The sequence below is a fragment of the Taudactylus pleione genome, unplaced genomic scaffold (assembly GCF_031769625.1).
Source record: "Taudactylus pleione unplaced genomic scaffold, aTauple2 ptg000377l, whole genome shotgun sequence".
In the NCBI taxonomy this organism is placed as follows: domain Eukaryota; kingdom Metazoa; phylum Chordata; class Amphibia; order Anura; family Myobatrachidae; genus Taudactylus; species Taudactylus pleione.
The window spans coordinates 5,051,114-5,071,837 of NW_028284778.1; the positions used below are offsets into that span (position 1 = coordinate 5,051,114).

The 20,724-nt window shown below is 42.5% G+C and overlaps 1 protein-coding gene across 1 annotated transcript in view; it reads left to right on the top strand.

Moving 5' to 3' along the window:
- Positions 1 to 20,724, top strand: part of LOC148508066 (uncharacterized) — a 251,333-nt gene that overhangs the window by 16,137 nt on the left and 214,472 nt on the right. Inside the window, exon 5 of the mRNA XM_088445070.1 lies at positions 1,583 to 2,302. Coding sequence (XP_088301196.1) covers positions 1,583 to 2,302 — 720 coding nt within the window. The remainder of the gene's footprint in view (positions 1 to 1,582; positions 2,303 to 20,724) is intronic.

A 20,724-nucleotide genomic window follows, 5' to 3' on the forward strand; every position in this document is an offset into this window, starting at 1 on the left:
TCTATAATATTACAAGTATCTTCTTTAGAAACATATATTTTATTGTCATCAAAAAAAATTATTTAAAAAAATGTATTTATTAATAGTGGTTTCAAAGGGTGTTTCCCCGATATATAACTAAAGTTCATCATATAGATATATTATAGTAGTATATATTTTTTATATTTTATATTTCCCTGACTAGTCATCTGTGCGGACACTAGTCATTTGTAGGAGGATTTTTCTGTTATGAGGCAGGAAGTTTGTCCAATGATTAGGATATACATTAACAGTTTCAGCCAATACTAGGCATTTTGATATTGAAGTAATATCATCCTTTATTCTCCTTATATATATTTCAGTATTTACTAACAGGCAGTATCCTGTATTATTAGAGACTTATTAGTGGACTTCGCTTTTTAATAAATATCATTTGTTTTCAATACTTTATTTATTTTGATAATTTTTTTCACTTATATTTTATTTATGGTTTTTTTATATATATTTCACTGTATATTTCCCATTCATGGGGATCATTTTAATGTATAATAATAAAAGTTATATTTTATTATATAAGATATTGTGATCTGTACGCCCAGGACTATACAACCCCTTGTCTTTCTCTTTCTACATGGAGCCCAGTGTCTCCAAGCTCTGTGCCAGCTACCCTGTGCAGACTGGTCCGCAGTGAGAGATCAATGGCAATTACCCAGCACTACCCAGGAGGCATTGGGAGGAGACAGCAACAGGCGTTTGCTGACAGTAACAATCCGTAGGAGTAATGAAGCCCAAAATAGTTCTGCGATCACCTGAAGGAACAAGGACATCGGGCACTTTGGGGCTTGTCACCACTGCTGACAATCTGTACGTTTCCAGCAAAGGACAGTATAGGGAATTTGTTCATATTTTGCTCAAAACATTTAAGCTTGCAGCCTGGCATCAGAAGTTCCTAATTTTCTGCAAGTTTATTCTATGAATGATCAGTCATACACCACTAACTTGTGGTTACATCTTCCTTGCCTCCCAGCTACAGAAGCTATTTGTGAAACAAAACCTATTGCCACGAGGCTGGTACCATGTAACGTATTGGTAACACCCAGCCCTGGTCTTTTTTATTTTGTTTCAAAATTGTGCCTGAAGTCCTGAATGCTATCAGTCAAGTTAATATAAAGACGTTTTGGTTGTGGCTCACTAGCCTATGCTTGTTTAGGCGTTAGCTTCTGGATCTGGGAGGTGAGCACATGTTACCAGCATTTTAATGGTGTTTGATGCATATACAATATAAATTCTTGCAAGAACCTTGATACTGGGCTGCAAGCTTATATGTTTTCCTTAAGTCCTTGTGCTTGGATTGCTAGATGTACCCAGGTTTGTAGTGGTGATGTCAATGCCAACAACAATTGTCTTTATGTTTTGTATTACAATAAATATTTAATGTGATAACTATAGCATAGCATAATATGTGACCGTTATACATTGTACCATGACACAACGTAACTTCCCCATCTGTTGCTAATTTGGGGACCTGTCACCGTAGTCTCTATTTGAAAACTCCATGTTGCAGGGAAACAATACTTTTATTATATATTTCTTTTATTCCCAGCAGATGGATGTAACAGAAGGAAGGTCTCAGAGGGACATCTCATCTTATCTACAAATGGTGACATAGAAGATCATGACATCACCCGAGATTCTCTAGGACAAAACCCTAACACCACAATTATACATCCAACAACTCACAGTGCACATGTGTCATCTGATCCCTCTGATTATGGGGAATGTTCTCCTGATACCTCAGATAGTGGTACACTTATTACAGCACCTGCCATAGATAAAATATTTTCCAGTTCTATAGACTCCCAACAGAACACAAAAGTCATTAATGATCAATCAACTAAGACCAGTGCAAAGCCCCATACATGCTCTGAGTGTGGGAAATATTTCATCTATAAATCACATCTTGTTACACATCAGAGAAGTCACACAGGTGAGAAACCATTTCCATGCCCTAAGTGTAAGAAATGTTTTACACAGAAATCAGATCTTGCTAGACATCAGAGATATCACACAGGTGAGAAGCCATTTCCATGTTCTGAGTGTGGGAAATGTTTTACATATAAATCACATCTTGTTACACATCAGAGAAGTCACAGAGATGAGGAACAGTTTCCATGCTCCGAGTGTGGGAAATGTTTTACACAGAAATCAGATCTTGTTAGACATCAGAGATATCACACAGGTGAGAAACCATTTCCGTGCTCTGAGTGTGGGAAATGTTTTACACAGAAATCAGATCTTGTTAGACATCAGAGACGTCACACAGGTGAGAAACCATTTCCATGCTCCGAGTGTGGGAAATGTTTTACCAATAAATCACTTCTTGTTAGACATCAGATGGCACACACAGGGATGAAACCAATTTCATGCCCTGAGTGTGGGAAATGTTTTACAGCAAAATCAAGTCTAATTACACATCAAAGATATCACACAGGTGAGAAAACGTTATCATGCTCCAAATGTGAGAAATGATTTACACAGATATCAGCTCTTGTTATATATCAGAGATGTCACACATGGGAGAAGCCATTTCCATGCTCTGAGTGTGGGAAATGTTTTACACAGAAGTCAAATCTTGTTATACATCAAATAATACATAAAAAAATATGAACTGCTAGACATGAAACACAATTCTTTAAATAATTCAAATGCTTCAAATCTTTTGGCTATTCTGTTGTGTTTAGAGTACCAGCAATAGCAGAATGGACAATACACAGCGTCATCAGTAGACTAAACATTGGTACATTTTCTACCCAACAATCAATCTGTAATAAAAGGAAGTATATATTGCACAGTCATGGACAACAGAAGGAAATATACAAAGGAAAGAACAGGGAGGGAAAGATGTATTTTGTGTTGCTAACCAAAAGCAAATAGTCCTCAGTCTCCTTGAACTCTAGCCAAGAGAACCATGTGGTGACAAATTCCCAATGTCAGTCCATCGTGGAGAACATCACATCTTCCATCTGATTTAGACGTATGTGATGTAACGAGTTGTTTGTAATTGTCATTACCTGTGTGTGATGGGATCAGTGAAGCATAGATTATAGTAGCACACTGCCTGTTATATACTCACACACACAGTGCTATGTATGTCCTCTCATCACTCTGCATTTCATTCCGCTGACCAATTGGCTCAGATGTAGGCCTGTGTCTTATCAGTCATACTATATCGTACCATTCAGTCTTAGGGGGCAGCTAGCTGAGGAGGCAACTAACTATGGTAATACACAAAGTGTGGAATAATTAAGTGGGTTTTCTAAGCAGCTGAAAAAAACAGTGTAACAAACATTGATCACCATCTGTGACCAGGTAATTTCATAATCAAACTTGACATTTGTTTATGTACTGTCCTGCAAATTTCACCTTTTAATCTGAAATCAACATGTACTAAAATTGATTTTTCCAGCAAACCTCAAACATCATGTTTCTCCCATCACCCTCCCACTAAAATATGCCTTATGGAATGCACGCTGTGTTTGCATCAAATTTACATCCATCCATGACCTTTTTATCTCAAAAAACCTCAGCCTTCTGGCGATAATAGAAACATGGCTCACACAATCATGCCTCCCCTGCAGCACTGTCACACGGTGACCTACACGTCACACCTCCAGGCCTGGTAACATTAAAGGACGTAGGGTTGGAATATTACTGTCCCAATCTATCACTTACACATTTCTCTCACAGGTACCATCACTCGCATTACATTTGTACATTTTGTCAGGACTTTCACCCCTATCTGTGTTGCTGTCTACCGCCCACCTGGGCCACCCCAACAATTTCTAGAATATATTTCTGCCTGGCTCCCTCACTTCCTATCCTTCGACATCTCCATCATCATCATGGGTGATTTCAGTATCACTTTTGACAGTCCCCAAGCTCCTGATGTCTCCAAACTACTCTCTCTAACCTCTCCCAATCAGAGGCATAACTAGGGTCTTCGGAGCCCAGGGCAAATTTCAGATTGGCGCCCCTCTCCCCACCACCACTATGTAGTAATATGCAGCAAAAAAATGAAAGTGGTCACTTACTGAAGGGGAGTGGTCACTGAAAATGGGGCGTGCCAGCATGACACGCCACCCATTTGTCACTCTGGGAACATTCCTTTCCATTCTATATGCACCTTACCTATATGGTGGTTTCTCACAATCTGGCACCTCTGAAGAAATGTATCCTCCCTTGTATGATGGCATCTTCAGATGGTATTCGCTATTCATGTAGGTCACATCGTCCGGATGATGCCTGTTTGTGTAGTAATATTAACAAGGTCATCATTATACAACAGTGGTACAACCAGACTCTTTCCACCTGTGTAGCTTCCTTCCCCCTGAGGCTCACAGCCACACAATCTGCCCCTGCTTTGTCTCAGCACACCATTTCCCCCCTGCGTCGTCTCTCAGCATACCATTTCCCCCCTGCATCATCTCTCAGCACACCATCGTCTCCCCCCTGCATCATCTCTCAGCACACCATCCTCTCCCCCCCCCCCGCGTTGTCTCAGCACACCGGATACACACACTGACACAGATACACACACACTGACACAGATATGTCCTGACACATATACTCTCACACACACACACTGACACATTTACTCACATTGAGAAAGCCTACACAAACACACACACCTCTTTCACACAAATGCAGCCCCCCTCCCATCCCTGGTACCACACATGAAAAACTAACACACCTGCGGTCAGTGGAGGTTCCCCCCCCTGTGCGGAAGCTTGGTCCCCTCTGCCCCCTCCTAATACACACTTGCATTGAGCGGTGGTCTCCCACCCCCTTACCACGACAGCTTAACTCCCCCCCAATACATACCTGCGGTGACTCGAGCGGAGAGAGAGCCCCGGGAAAGGAAGTATCACTCTTCACCCCGGAGCAGGTGGCAACTCAGGTCAGGATAGAGAATGGGAAGAAGACTGCCTAGGCCGGGCTGCGAGCTTCCGATGCAGCTTCACCTACAGGCAACCCAGCAGGCATACTTGCCTGCTCGTTAAAGTTAGTCCGTATGCAATGGTGAGTGCGGGTACAGTGCCCTTGCAAGCAGCGCCCCCTCTGCTGGGCCTAACACGGCTCCCAGGGCATGTGCCCTGCTCAGCTCCCCCCCTAGTTACACTACTGCTCCCAAAGGACTCCTCTACTCATCAGGGCGGTCACTGCCTTGTTCTGCTAACACCAAGGAGGAACTAGAAGAGGTTGTCTGTCATTGATGCACATGTATAATATATAAATGTTATTGTTGGCTGTAACATGCATAGATTATATGCAGTCAGTGAGATAATAGAAAGAATAAGAAATGTGAAAATAGAATGAGGCGTGTGTAATAAGGAAATTCTGAGCCGTGCGGCTCTACTATTAATTGCTCATATTTATGTTTATATATATATATATATATATATATATATGTGTGTGTCTTTCTCACTTGTATGTCGTTATATACTGAGATAAATTCTTTATTCCAAATCTTTCAATATTGATCACTATTTTTCTCTGTACTCTTATGTCTATTTATTTCACTTTCATTGGTGATCCCAAAACAGATCTTTTTAGGAGAATAATTTTTTTTTTTTAATTGTCTTTTTTTTCAACACATTTTTTAATGACACAAAAGAGAAGTTATACAGGTTATCGTGCCATTCATTTCAGCATTAACAAATGAGGCAAGTCTGAATCAGCAACTTGCAGAAATAAAATTATGATACAACTCGTTATAAAAATTCAGTCACTGAATTCCGCAAAAAGAATGATCACAGGCATGAAGAAAAAAAATAAAAATAAAAATTTATATAATGAAAATAAATAAATAATAGCAGTGTATTTTTTATCGTCTGAAGGGAAGGCGCAGTAGGGACTCCAATTTTCAAGTATAACCTTTTTCGCTACAGTGACGACTACCGTGAGAAAGGGTAACAGTTCTGTTTTTCTCCCTTGTAGATCCCAGCTAGCAAAATTAGCAAATAACATAGCTAGGGGGTCTTTCTGAAGATGTAAGACACAAACCTTGTTTATAAAGACCATAATTTTTTCCCAAAATTTTCGTATTTTGCCACATTCCCACATATTATGAAAGAATGTGGCTGGGGAAGTTTTACATTTTGGGCAACCTCCTGATTCTCCCAGGTTCCCGAATATTGATAGTAATTTGTTAGACAATGTCTAGACAGACGCCAGATGTTACACAGTGAAAAGTTTGACAGGGACAAAAGTCAAACTAAAGTTAGACCTGTAAAAAGGTTGACGGGTACAAAAGTTCGACATGAACAATTTTTAGGGTTAGGCACTTACCCCCACGGTTAGGGTTAGGCACCAAGAGGGAAGGTTAGGCACCAAGGGGAGGGTTAGGGTTTGGGTGAAGATTAGGGCTTAAAAAAAAAAAATAGTCGACCATTTTCATGGTGAACTTTTGACCATGTCAACATTTTGTACCTTACGACATTTTTACATTTCTAGCTTTAGTGTGTCTGGCTTTTGTCCCTGTCGAACTTTTGTCCCTGTTCTAACTTTTCACTGTCTAACATCTGGTGTCTATCTAGACAAGGTCTTTTCCATATGTTTCAAGAATATAGTAGGAGACACTACTTGTGGAATTTCCAAAGACCAATTCTGAACACAGCTTTTCAATAAGACATCTGCGGAATCAGGAAGCAAGTAAGGATACAAATGTCGTGTTTTGTAATGCATAATATTAGAAAAGGGTTTTTAAATATTGGTATCAAGCCTCCTTTACCATAGGTGATAGCGAAGGCTGTATAAAATATCGGCCTCCTTTAGCATGGGTGATAGCGAAGGCTGTATAAAATATCGGTATCAGCCTCCTTTAGCATGGGTGATAGCGAAGGCTGTATAAAATATCGGTATCAGCCTCCTTTAGCATGGGTGATAGTGAAGGCTGTATAAAATATCGGTATCGGCCTCCTTTAGCATGGGTGATAGTGAGGACTGTATAAAATATCGGTATCGGCCTCCTTTAGCATGAGTAATAGTGAGGACTGTATAAAATATCGGTATTAGCCTCCTTTAGCATGGGTAATAGTGAGGACTGTATAAAATATTGGTATCAGCCTCCTTTAGCATGGGTGATAGTAAAGGCTGACTATAATATCGGTATCAGCCTCCTTTAGCATGGGTGATAGTAAAGGCTGACTATAATATCGGTATCAGCCTCCTTTAGCATGGGTGATAGTGAAGGCTGTATAAAATATCGGTATCAAGCCTCCTTTAGCATGGGTGATAGTGAAGGCTGTATAAAATATCGGTAGCCTCCTTTAGCATAGGTGATAGTAAGGACTGTATAAAATATCGGTATCGGCCTCCTTTAGCATGGGTGATAGTGAGGACTGTATAAAATATCGGTATCAGCCTCCTTTAGCATGGGTGATAGTGAGGACTGTATAAAATATCGGTATCGGCCTCCTTTAGCATGGGTGATAGTGAAGACTGTATAAAATATCGGTATCGGCCTCCTTTAGCATGGGTGAGGTTAATCTTGTGGTTACATCAATGATACAATGTCTCGACATTGTATCAGTGATGTAACCGCAAGATTAACCTGAGTTAACCTTGCGGCTACGATGTAGCGGTTCCCACCATAGACTTCAATGGGGATTTCTCACCATTGAAGTCTATGTGAGACACAGGCTGGCCGCTTTCAGCTAATCAGGGAGCTGCTCCGACGGAGATGCTCCCTGATTGGCTGGCGGCCTCTTCAATGACGGGGCACATATACGCGGAGCAAAGGTATGTGTACACACATACCTTTGCTCGGTCCGGCATGGATCATTTTTTTTTTGCATGGATTTTTTTTTTTAACCCCTGGAATGCCTACTTGGACAAGAGGACGCGATCTACGCATAGGAGAGATGAGTATGGATTTTTTTTTTCAAGTACACCCCAATGGATTACTTCGGATATTAGGTGAGTATGTGTGAGTGTGAGTGTGCAGGTATGTTTTATTAAAGTTTTACATTCACGGTGTGTGTTTGTTTATTTACGTATTTCTTTAGTTATGGAACTACAAGTGCCAGCGGGCCTGTAATGCCCCGCATGCTGGTATTGGTGGTTCTCCAAATACCAGCATGTGGGGGACACTTGCTGGTACTTGTGGTTCTACAGCTAAAGATGATATGGAAACTTTAATTTTACAGATTAATTTTTTAGAACCAGAACAGGCTTTATAAAGCCCGGGGCTGGTTATGCTTTTGGGGAGGGGGTGCACTTTTTTTTTTTTAAACACACACAGAAGCCATCACGGATCTCACTGATCTGTGATGGCTTCTCTAAAACTCGCACCTTTTAATGCTACTCGCATTAAAAGGTGTCAGTTTACATAGTCCTAAACTCCAAAAAGAAAGTATGGTGGTCGCTCACATCAGCTTAATGATATTGCTCAGGTGCTTGTAAAGGGTGGGGTTTATACTGAACCACAGAAAAAAGAAGATTCCCTCCAGCACACTGCAGAGGTATTGTTTGCATACATTTGCAAATATATGATTAAGCGCCGGGTCAAGGCTTCTCTATACCGGCATCCCTAACATTAAGGGACGCCGGTATAGAGGAGCCTTGACGTTGGCCCGGCGCTTAATCATATATTTGCAAATGTATGCAACCAATACCTCTGAATTTCTATTATCATGTAGGATTCAAGTATTTTTGCTAATATTGCTGCAGTGTGCTGGAGGGAATCTTCTTTTTTCTATAGTCCTAAACTCACCTAAACTTGCAAATGCAGTAGCCTCGAGCTGAAAAGTTTGCAGGCTATTGAATTTGCGAGTTTCAGTACAAACTCGCACTTTTTAAAAGTGCGAGAAAGTGCGAGTTTGTACTGTTACTAAAACTGACACCCTATTACATTTGGCCCTAGGACTTCAAATCCTGGAAGGCATACAATAAACCCCCAGGATAAAACATATCTCTAATAGCGTATAACCAGCACTAGAGAACAATTACAAGATGATGGATGGTTTTAAAATAAATGATCAATTATTTAAGAAGACATAAAAAATCATATCATTTATCATACAGTCAGGTCCATAAATATTGGGACATTGACAGAATTTTCATATTTTGTCCTCTATTCACCACCACAAAGGCTTTGAAATGAAACAAACAAGATGCGATTTAACTGCAGACTTTCAGATTTAATTTGAGGGTAATTACATCCAAATCAAGTGAACGGTGTAGGAATTACAACGGTTTCTATATGTGCCTCCCACTTTTTAAGGGGCCAAAAGTAATGGGACAAACTAAACAATCCTAAATCTAACTTTCACTTTTTAATACTTTGTTGCAAATCCTTTGCAGGCAATTACAGCCTGAAGTCTGGAACGCATAGACATCACCAGACGCTGGGTTTCATGCTGGGTGATGCTCTGACAGGCCTCTACTGCAAATGTCTTCAGTTCCTGCTTGTTCTTGGGGCATTTTCCCTTCAGTTTTGTCTTCATCAAGTGAAATGCATGCTCAATCGGATTCAGGTCAGGGGATTGACTTGGCCATTGCATAACATTCCACTTTTTAGCCTTAAAAAACTCTTTGGTTGCTTTTGCAGTATGCTTCGGGTCATTGTCCATCTGCACTGTGAAGCGCTGTCCAATGAGTTCTGAAGCATTTGACTGAATATGAGCATATAATATTGCCCGAAACACTTCAGAATTCATTCTGCTGCTTTTGTCAGTAGTCACATCATCAATAAATACAAGGGAACCAGTTCCATTAGCAGCCATACATGCCCACGCCATGACACTACCACCACCATGCTTCACTGATGAGGTGGTATGTTTTAGATCATGAGCAGTTCCTTTCCTTCTCTTCCCATCACTCTGGTACAAGTTGATCTTTGTCTCATCTGTCAATAGGATGTTGTTCCATAACTGTAATGGCTTTTTTAGATGTTGCTTGGCAAACTCTAATCTGGTCTTCCTGTTTTTATGGCTCACCAATGGTTTGCATCTTGTGGTGAACCCTCTATATTCACTCTTGTGAAGTCTTCTCTTGATTGTTGACTTTGACACATATACATCTACCTCCTGGAGAGTGTTCTTGATTTGGCCAACTGTTGTGAAGGGGTTTTTCTTCACCAGGGAAATAATTCTTTTGTCATCCACCACAGTTGTTTTCCGTGGTCTTCCGGGTCTTTTGGTGTTGCTGAGCTCTCCGATGTGTTCTTTCTTTTTAAGAATGTTCCAAACAGTTGATTTGGCCACACCTAATGTTTTTGCTATCTCTCTGATGAGTTTGTTTTGATTTTTCAGCCTAATTATGGCTTGCTTCACTAATAGTGACAGCTCTTTGGATCTCATATTGAGAGTTGACAGCAACTGATTCCAAATACAAATGTCACACCTAGAATCAACTGCAGACCTTTTACCTGCTTAATTGATAATGAAATAACGAGGGAATAGCCCACACCTGTCCATGAAATAGCTTTTGAGTTGATAGTCCCATTACTTTTGGCCCTTAAAAAGTGGGAGGCACATATAGAAACTGTTGTAATTCCTACACCGTTCACCCGATTTGGATATAATTACCCTCAAATTAAATCTGAAAGTCTGCAGTTAAAGCACATCTTGTTTGTTTCATTTCAAAACCATTGTGGTGGTGAATAGAGGCCAAAATCTGAAAATTCTGTCAATGTCCCAATATTTATGGACCTGACTGTATATACTGATAATCTGAGAGTGTATATGTATCTCAAAAATACACACATTGGAAAAAATTATAAAAAATTAAAAGCATGCATAAAAGACACCATTAAAGTCTGCTCCTGTAACAATTGATTGGTTAGAATGAAAATTCTTTCTTTTATCTGACCCCAGGTTGATAATTTTTAACAGCAAATAAAGACTTTACCACTGATGAAAGCTGAGCGTCCATTGCTCAGCGTAACACGTTGAGACATTCTGACACACTATCCGGACTAATGGAATCATTTGGATCTATTTGGACTTAGGCTGCCCCCAAACGGCAGGCGTTCCTTTGGGAATGCCTCCGTTTGGCCAGCCCCCCCCCCCCCCGCCCGCCTCCAAAACGGGGCGAGCTGTCAATCAAAATCGACAGCCGCCCCGTTTTGGTGCGAGACCCGTAGCGACGGAGCATCCGTCGCTGGACGGTCTCGCGCACGCCGGAGCCGGCTCTGGCATGCGCAGTGAGGGACCATCGACCCGCTTGTGAGTGCTGTGCGCTCGCGAGCGGGTCTGAATCAGGCCCTCTATCCCCTTTTGCCATCATCTGTTGCAGCTCTTGGATAACTCCTTGTGGATTGTGCTTCAGCCTTCCTGTTGGATTCGCTGGATGCTAGAGGCTTTCCCTTAAAGCTATAAAAAAGAGAGCGCTGAGACAGCTATTAAAATTAAAAAATTAATTTATTATAAATCCCTTTACTTCAATAGTTTTACTAAGACCATATACCAGATATGACCGGCAATACTGTAACCAATTGTCTATCGTATCACACAATTGGATATATAAAAACAAAAATATTTAAAACACAATGGTGGCTAGTCAGACCTATACATCATATAACATCAATTGATTTGTGGAGATTGACTTTATATCCAGCGAAAGAGCCAAATAGTGACAACAATAAAAGAACAACAGGGATAGACTTTGGAAGATCCGACACAAACATGAGCATGTCCTCTGCAAATAAGCAAAGCTTAAGCATTATCTTCCTAAAAGGAACACCTGTAAAGCCCTCATATTGACGAAGAGCTATAGCAAGGGGTTCCAATGCCAGAGCAAATAGAAGTGGTGAAAGGGGAAACCCCTGTCCTGTGCCCTTCTGAATCTCAAATGTGGTAGATATATAACAGTTGCTAGAAACCTGAGTTAATGGATCACTATATATAGTACAGACACAAAATCCAAATCAAAAGCCTTTTTGGCATCCATTGAAATTATAGCATGAGACTGAGGAGCACCCAGGAAGCCAAGAGCTAGCACTTTCCGTATATATTGACCACTGAGTGTCTACCCAAAATAAACCCAGTTTGGTCTGTAGAAATTATAGTGGGTAAAATAAACTTCAATCGATCAGATAAAACTGTAGTTAACATTTTGTAATCAACGTCCAACAGTGATATCTGTCGCTACGACCCTGGATCTTCCGGATCACGATTAGATTTGGGCAGCACTTTGATAACAGCTGAATTCAAATATAAAGGCAATCTACGTTCTTTCATAATAAAGTTACAGACATCCGTCAAGGAATCACTCACTCTGTTTATCAATATTTTGTCAAATTCTCCTGAAAGGCCATCCGGCCCCGATGCTTTAAGCGGTTTCAATCCTGTGATAGTTTTTAACTACTTCTTCTTTAGTAGTTGGAACAAGCAAGGACTCAGGGCCTGATTCAGAGGTGCTCGCAAAAAGCGAGCACTCGCTCTGAATCAGGGCGGACGCTTTTTTTTTTTTTGTCCCCACCTCCTGGCCGCTCGCTAAGCTGTGGGTGACCACCCACAGTTTTTGCGAGCGGCCAGGTGATGGTCGAGATGGTTGAGACCATCAGGCTTGGATGAGACCCTTGCGGTAGGGTCTCATTCCCGCAAGCCCCAGTGAGCTTCCTGCTCTAATAGAACAGGAAGGTCACTACTGACATCACGAGTGATGTCAGTAGGGCCACCCTCAAACGGCAGGCGTTCCTTCGAGAACGCCTCCGTTTGGCCAGCCACCCTCCCTCCCTCTGAATCAGGCCCTCAGCCTGTTCTACCGATAAACGGGGTGTGGAGATGTTTGCACAAAAAGCAGTTGTAATAATTTCTAATAGTTCCAATAATATATTTACCATTAGTAACTTCAGCACCATCCGGTCTGTTTAAAGCAGTAACCACTGTGGCTGATCTCTGGCTTTTCACTAGGTTAGATAAAAGTCGCCCAGTTTTGTCTCCATGTTTGTAAAACTAGAAGTTAGAAGAGAAGGTGAGGTGGGAGGACTGCTGTTCTAACACCTATTCAACCTGAGTCCTGGCTGTTATATATAATCATTTCTATTACTAAACGTTGGGGAGGATTTAAACTTAGCATAAGTCACAGTTAACTTCTCCTGAGACTGCAAATATAATGCTGAAATCTCTTTTTTCTAAATAATCTCCCCCCTCAGGACAGATTTGGCTGTCTGCCAAAACAATAGTGGGTCAGAGATACTGTATGACCTTGATTGTTATGTACATAATCTTACCATTTCACCTCCATCATATTTCTAAATGCAATGGAGGAAGAGAGATATGATGGGAAACGTCATTGGCGACAGGGTCCCGTGTCCACAGACAAAGATAGGGTGCACCACACTAGGGGGTCTATTTACTAAGCAGTGTTAGGAGACAAAGTGAAAAGTGATACGGTGCCAGCCAATCAGGTCCCAACTGCCATCTCACAGGCTGTGTTTGAAAAATTACAGTTGGGAGCTGATTGGTTGGCACCTTATCACAGACTTATCACTTTTCACTCTGTCTCCTAAAACTGCTTAGTAACTAGACCCCTAGAGCATGATCAGAAAAATTTATTGGAGCAATCCCAGTATCCACAACTTTAGAGAATAGGATTGAGGTTGGGAAGATGTAATCGATACGGGGTAAGGTACTATGAGCTGCAGACAGACAGGTACAATCTCTATCAGTCGGGCGATGCACCTGCCAACTGTCTACCAAGCCTAATTGGGAAATAAAATTATTTAAGCCCAGTTTGGGCTTAATCCATAGATTAGCCCTTGAGGACATTGCAGTCAAATTTAAATCTCCCCCAACCAATAGTTGAGAGTCCATATATACGGGTACAATACCCGGAGAAAGACTTTAGAATAGGTTGTAGGGGCATAGACATTACACAACATGAAAATCTCAGACATCACTGATACCATATAAATAACATACCTCCCATCAGGGTCAGCAACAGTGGACTGAGGGCCTGATTCAGAGCCGGACGCTATTTGCGGACGGTCGTTCTGAAAAAGGGGCCGGATATTTAAATTAAGCGCTCGCTCTTTGCGGTCTGTTGACGCCTCTATGTCTGAACGAGCAAACGAAACATGTGCTCGCTATTTTGTAAAGACGCCCCCTGGCCGCTCGCATCATACGTCATCTCCGCTATTTATTAGATTAATCGAGTACATCGAAAGGCGTATGAACTGCTCGCTATTCTTGTGGTAGCATTTTCCTACCGCAATCATGCGAGCAGTTCAGGCTAAAAGACAACCAAGTGACGTGGTCGATGACGTTGCTTTGTTAATTATGCACTCCCATTAAACGCCCGTTTTGACCGTTTGGCACGCCTGCGTTCGGATCTCCACTCCCCGTTTTCAAGCACCTTCCCCTGTTACCACCCACAAACGCCTCATTCTGTCACTCATATTAGCAGGTATTCGCTATTTTGCGAGCACACGATTTCCGACCACACTGACTGGTTGGCGCATGCGCATTACAACCCATACGCATGCGCAGATGTGCGCACATCGCTCGGAGCGAACGAGCGGCCGTTTACGAGCGGCTCTGAATCAGGCCCTGAATTTTTGGATTTAAATGCCTCTTTATCAGTAGCGCTACCCCTCTGGCCTTGGAGGGTTGTGGTGGTGCATGCTCCACCACAGAAAACCCCAATAGAGATAACTTAGCTGTTTCCGCATCTGTCAAATGTGTTTCTTGTAACATTGCTATATCGATTTGCATTTTTTTAAGGTATAAATTATTTTTTTGATTTTTTATAGGGGAATTTATTCCTCCAACATTCCAGGAACACTCTTTTAACTCAGACATAAATCAAGGAATAGAGAATGGAAGTCCAAGTGAAAATATATATCTCTAATCCAACATATAAACCAAAGACTTATGGCCTGCTGCGCTAGGGTTACCAACTCCACAACAGAAAAAAACAATTATAAATAACATTAATGAAAAAACTAAAAAATACCAGAAAAGTTCACAAAAAAGGTAAAGTAAAAAAAAAATGTAATTAAAAACAAATCAACACAGATAAAACAAATTATACAGAGGAATAACTTGAGCATCTCGTGGACATAGGACCTGATTCAGACCCGCTCGCTGTGAGTGATTTTTGCCCATCTGCACATGTGTATAATTCACAGTGCGCGTGCGCATGCCAGTCAATTTGATCGGAAATTGGCCGCTCGTAAGCCACTATCAGAACGCTACTTTGTGGTTGGTAACAGGGTAAGGTTCTTGTGAACGGGGGAGTGGATGTGCGAACGCAGGTGTACTTGGCCTCCAAAATGCCGTTTAAAGGGCGTGCATAATTAGCATCATTGTACACGTCACCTGCATGTATTTCAGCCAGCACTGATCGCTATGCCTGTGGTAGGGCAAGGCAGCCCGAAGGGCTGCGAGCATCTCCGATGGCTCCCGATTAATCCTACAATTCCCGGAGATGACGTGTGTTGCGAGTGGCAAGGAGGCGTCTTTATACACTTGTGAGCGCACTTTGCCGTAGCTCGCTAAGACATAGAGGGCGTCCTTACGAGACGCAGTGTGAGCGCTTCATTTAAATAGCCGGCCCTTTTTAGCCAGCGAGCGACCGCATCTTGCGAGCGGGTCTGAATCAGGTCAATTAAATGCAGTAATAACAAATAGACCATAAAGAAATCCCAGATATATGGCTTATAAAATTGTCTATAGAATACGATAAGAGGTGCGAGCAGCAATGTGTTAGCCAGACAAATAACCCATACGGATAGTGTTGTATACTCGCTGTCTGCTTATTAGTTCTGTGATAGACTTGCACCTAAAGATAACATATATATATTGACAGCCAAGCCACATCACCACCTAAACATAACTGTAAATACAGTATAATTATAATAAGAAAAAAAACAGGGAGATTCCTTATTCCGTTAATGAAGGAAATGATATATAAGAGAAATGTACAGAAAATATGATGCGACTTCTCATCTAGGTTATGATGTAACCACTCCCAGGAGAAGACCATGATGACCATAACAAGGATAATACAACTTTCATCTGAAAAGTATGCAATTATCAAATGAGCATCATACATAAATGAGACAACAGGCAATAAAAGAACAGTAGAGATAGTACAAACAATATACAGAGATGTGCAGGTTCGGTTTTACTCGGATTTACTCGGTTCATTTCGCCAAAATTATTACAAGGTCGTATTTATTTTATTGGCTATTCAAAACATGTGATAGCCGATAGCCAATAAAATGCCGTTTTTGAGATCCGAACATATCCGAGTAAAACCGCACCCGCACATCTCTAATACTTAATTATTCTGATCCATGTAAGAAATCACTGTGGACTCAGGGCCTGATTCAGACCCGCTCGCAAGCGCTTGAGCGCTCACGAGCGGGTCGATGGTGTGCTCTGCGCATGCGCAGCGGCCGCACTGCACGTGCGCAAGCCCCGGGGCGAGAGAGAAATTATCTCGCTTCGTGGCTTACTACAAAAGGGGCGGCTGTCGATGTTGATCGACATCTCGCCCCGTTTTATAGGTGTGGCGGGGGATGGCTTCACAAACGGAGGCGTTCCCAAGCGAACACTTGCCGTTTGTGGGCGGCCCCACTGACATCACTGGTGATGTCAGTGAGAGCTTCCAGCTCTATTAGAGCCAGAAGCTCTCTGGGGCTTGCGGCCACAAAACCCTACCACAAGGGTCTCGTCGCAAGCCCGATGGTCGCAATGGTCTTGACCATCGCGACCATCATACTGGCCGCTCGCAATAGCTGTGGGTGGCCACCCACAGCTATGCGAGCGGCCAGGAGGCCGCACACAACCCCCCCCCCAAAAAAACGCCCATATTCAGAGAGAGCGTCCATCTCTGAATCAGGGCCTCGGTCTGTTCTTGAAGATAGGCTTGTGTATCAGCTACAGTGGTAAAGTCTCTAGGACTTTGCGATGTGAATAATCTCAGCCGAGCAGGATAGAGGATGGCAAAATGTTGACCAGCCTGCACAAGCTGAGAGTAGACCACAGTCATTTCTCTGCAGGCTTTGGATACTTCCGCAGAATAATCTTGAAAAATGGAAATACGTTTACCATGCCAGGAGAGCGAGCATTTTTTCCTGGCAGTAGACCAAATTAGTTCCTTATGGCAGAAGTTTAGATACTTAAATACAACTGCACGAGGTCTTGTATGATGAGAATCACAAAAAGATTCAAGGACCTTAATTCCTCCGAGAGGCCAAGAAGCTCAGGAAGATCAGATAATAGAAATTTGGTAATATCAGGGCCCTTGACAGATTTGCTTAGTCCCACCTGGCAGAGATTGTTGCGTCTTTACTGATTTTCGAGGTCCACAACCTTGGAGAGTAGCTGTTGCTGTATGATAGTTAGCGAAGACACTTGTTTCAATTCAGTGATATCATGAAAATTAGCCCCAATACGGTTCTCATTTTCAGAGACTTGATGTGATACACCAGACAACTGCGATTTAAGTCTGCTATTGTGCCCATAAATTTGTCAGCCTGTGTTTGCAGTAACGGTTCAACAGTTTCTTGTATAACTCTGACTATCTCCACGTACAATAAAAAAAAACAGAGAAGCAGACATTGTTAAGGTAACACTGGAATCAGTAATCGTAGATGAATCTTCAGTAAATTGCAAGTTAGCATCAGCACGTTTGGTGCCGCTCCTTCCCTGTTGACTCTTGCATGTGACCACTGGAGCCACAAATTTATTCATCTTCAAATAAGTAGTAGTAAGTGGTCAGGGGCGCAACTAAAAAAAAATAAAAGGGCTTCAAAGAAGTGTTGTCTTGCAGAATCAACTATGGCCACTAAATGGTAGGCAAATCACCCTCCATAGAAAATCATAGTCTTAGCAGGGAGATAAATCCCCCCCCCCAAAAAAAAATATATATATATATATATATATATATATATATATATATATATATTGTGACACAGTCAGGTTAGGGGTTCCCTCTCCTGGGTAGAAGGACTCCTTTCTTACACACACCCACAGCAGCAGGGAAGCAGCACACCAGTCTGGATGCAAGTACAAGCTGGTCGGCGCCAGTCTTTATTGTACAATGTCAGAAATAACAAAGAAAACATAAACATAAATCATAGCCCTGTCGGGGCACTAACTTCACAGGTGGTTCCCTCACTACCAGAACCTGGAAGGGCCTAATGCCCTCACCAGCAACAAAAGGCACAGCACAACACTCACAGTTAGGTTTTCAAGTGTCTATGAGCAAACTCCCTGTCTGCTCTCCCAGGTGATACAATCAGCCCTCAACACACTAGGCTTATATTGGCCACTCTCAGGTGGAAAACTAACAAGCCTGTTACCAGGCTGCGAGAACCAAAACCTGGAGTGGCCGTGGGTGGAGCCCTCCCTCTCCTCTCACCCACAACCCCCAGGTCCCAAACCGGCTTTTCAAAAAGCCGAAACTCAAGCCTGCAACACTGCAGACTTTCTCCTGGGGGTTTAAAACACAAAAAACAGGAATCTGGGACAAATGTACCTGCCACAGACCACTTTACCAGTGATCCTATCACATATCCCCCCCCTTCGTTTCGACCTGTGGGGCGGAACAACTGAAGCCCCCAAACAATGAACGCGTGACAACGCATCAGCATTGGCCAGCTGGCTTCCTGGCCTGTGTTCCACTGAAAATTTAAAAGTTTGTAACGCCAAGAACCATCTCGTAATTCTCGCATTACTGTCCTTATTTTCGGACATCCACTTCAAAGGGGCATGATCAGTGATCAATTTGAAGTTTCTTCCAACCAAGTAGTACCTGAGAGCCTCTAATGCCCACTTTATGGCCAACGCCTCCTTCTCCACTGTGGCATAGTTTCTCTCATGTACATTCAACTTTCTACTTAGATAGAAAATAGGGTGTTCCTCACCCTCCTTGTTCTGGGACAGGACCGCTCCTATACCTACTTCTGATGCATCGGTTTGTACTATGAATTCCCTTTCAAAATTAGGAGTCATCAGGACTGGTTGGGAACACAACGCTACTTTCAACTCCTGAAAAGCTTTCTCTGCCTCAGGACTCCATTCTACCATGACCTTTTGTTTGCCTTTGGTCAGGTCAGTCAGTGGGACTGCCATGGTGGCAAAGTTGGGTATAAACCTCCTGTAGTACCCCGTAATTCCCAAGAAGGCTCTCACCTGCTTCTTATTCAGAGGCCGTGGCCAGTTTTGTATGGCATCAACTTTATTGAGCTGAGGCTTTATCAGGCCTCTGCCAATGGTGTATCCCAGATATTTTACTTCCTCCATGCCTAGACAACACTTTTTTGGGTTGGCTGTCAAACCTGCCTTATAGATGGAGTCCAAAACTGCTTGTACCCTGGGTAAGTGAGACTGCCAATCAGGACTATGAATGACCACGTCATCCAGATAAGCAGCCGCATACCGTCTATGGGGCTTTAGAATCCTGTCCATCATTCTTTGGAAGGTAGCAGGTGCCCCATGTAGCCCGAAGGGCAACATCTTGTACTGAAACAAGCCCTCTGGCGCTGAAAAAGCTGTCTTTTGTTTGGCGCTCTCGGTTAACGGTACTTGTCAATACCCTTTGGTTAGGTCAAGAGTGGTTAAATACCTTGCCATCCCTAGTCTCTCAATCAGTTCATCCACTCTTGGCATCGGGTAGGCATCGAATTTTGAAACACTGTTCAACTTTCGGAAGTCATTGCAGAAACGCACACTCCCGTCGGGCTTTGGAATCAACACAATGGGACTTGACCATTCACTATGTGATTCTTCAATAACCCCTAACTCTAGCATATTTTTAATTTCTTTCGACACCGATTCTCTTTGTGCTTCTGGTAACCTATAGGGCTTTAGATTAACTTTAACCCCTGGGTCAGTGATGATGTCATGTTTAATGACCGAGGTTTTCCCAGGTACGTCAGAGAACAGCACCCTATTTCTGATCAGAAACTCCTTGACCTCTTGTTGTTGAATTGCCGACAGGGTTTTTGCCACTGTCACTTCGGGAACTAAGGGCCCAGATTTACTGGAGGGGCTCGGACGGCCGACAGTACCGTTCTATCTTTCCAGGGCTTTAACAGATTTATATGGTATATCTGTTCCGGCTCTCTTTTCCCCGGCTGGTAAACTTTGTAATTGACCTGCCCCACTCTTTCTAAGATTTCAAAGGGCCCTTGCCATTTAGCCAAAAGTTTATTTTCCACAGTGGGAACCAACACTAATACTCTGTCCCCAGGAGCAAAGCTGCGTAACCGGGCATTGCGGTTGTATACCCTTTGCTGTGCCTGTTGAGCCTGTTCCAGGTGCTCTCTCACTATCAGCACTACCGCAGCAATTCTCTCCTGCATTTGAGAAACATACTCAATCACCGTTTTGTAAGGACTAGACTGCCCCTCCCATGTCTCTTTGGCAATGTCTAGTAACCCCCTTGGGTGTCTCCCATACAAGTCGAAGGGTGAAAACCCGGTGGAGGACTGGGGAACCTCTCTTATGGCCAACAATAAATACGGTAATAAGTAATCCCAATCCCTACCATCCTTGTCGACCACTTTCCTAAACATGTGTTTTAACATCTTGTTAAACCTCTTGACCAGCCCATCGGTTTGGGGGTGATAAACCGAAGTTCTTAACTGTTCAATTTTGAACAGGCGGCATAACTCTTTCATGACTTTTGACATAAACGGTGTACCCTGGTCAGTTAGTATCTCCTTGGGTATACCCAGCCTGCTAAAGACATGAACTAGCTCTCTGGCAATGGTCTTGGTTGATG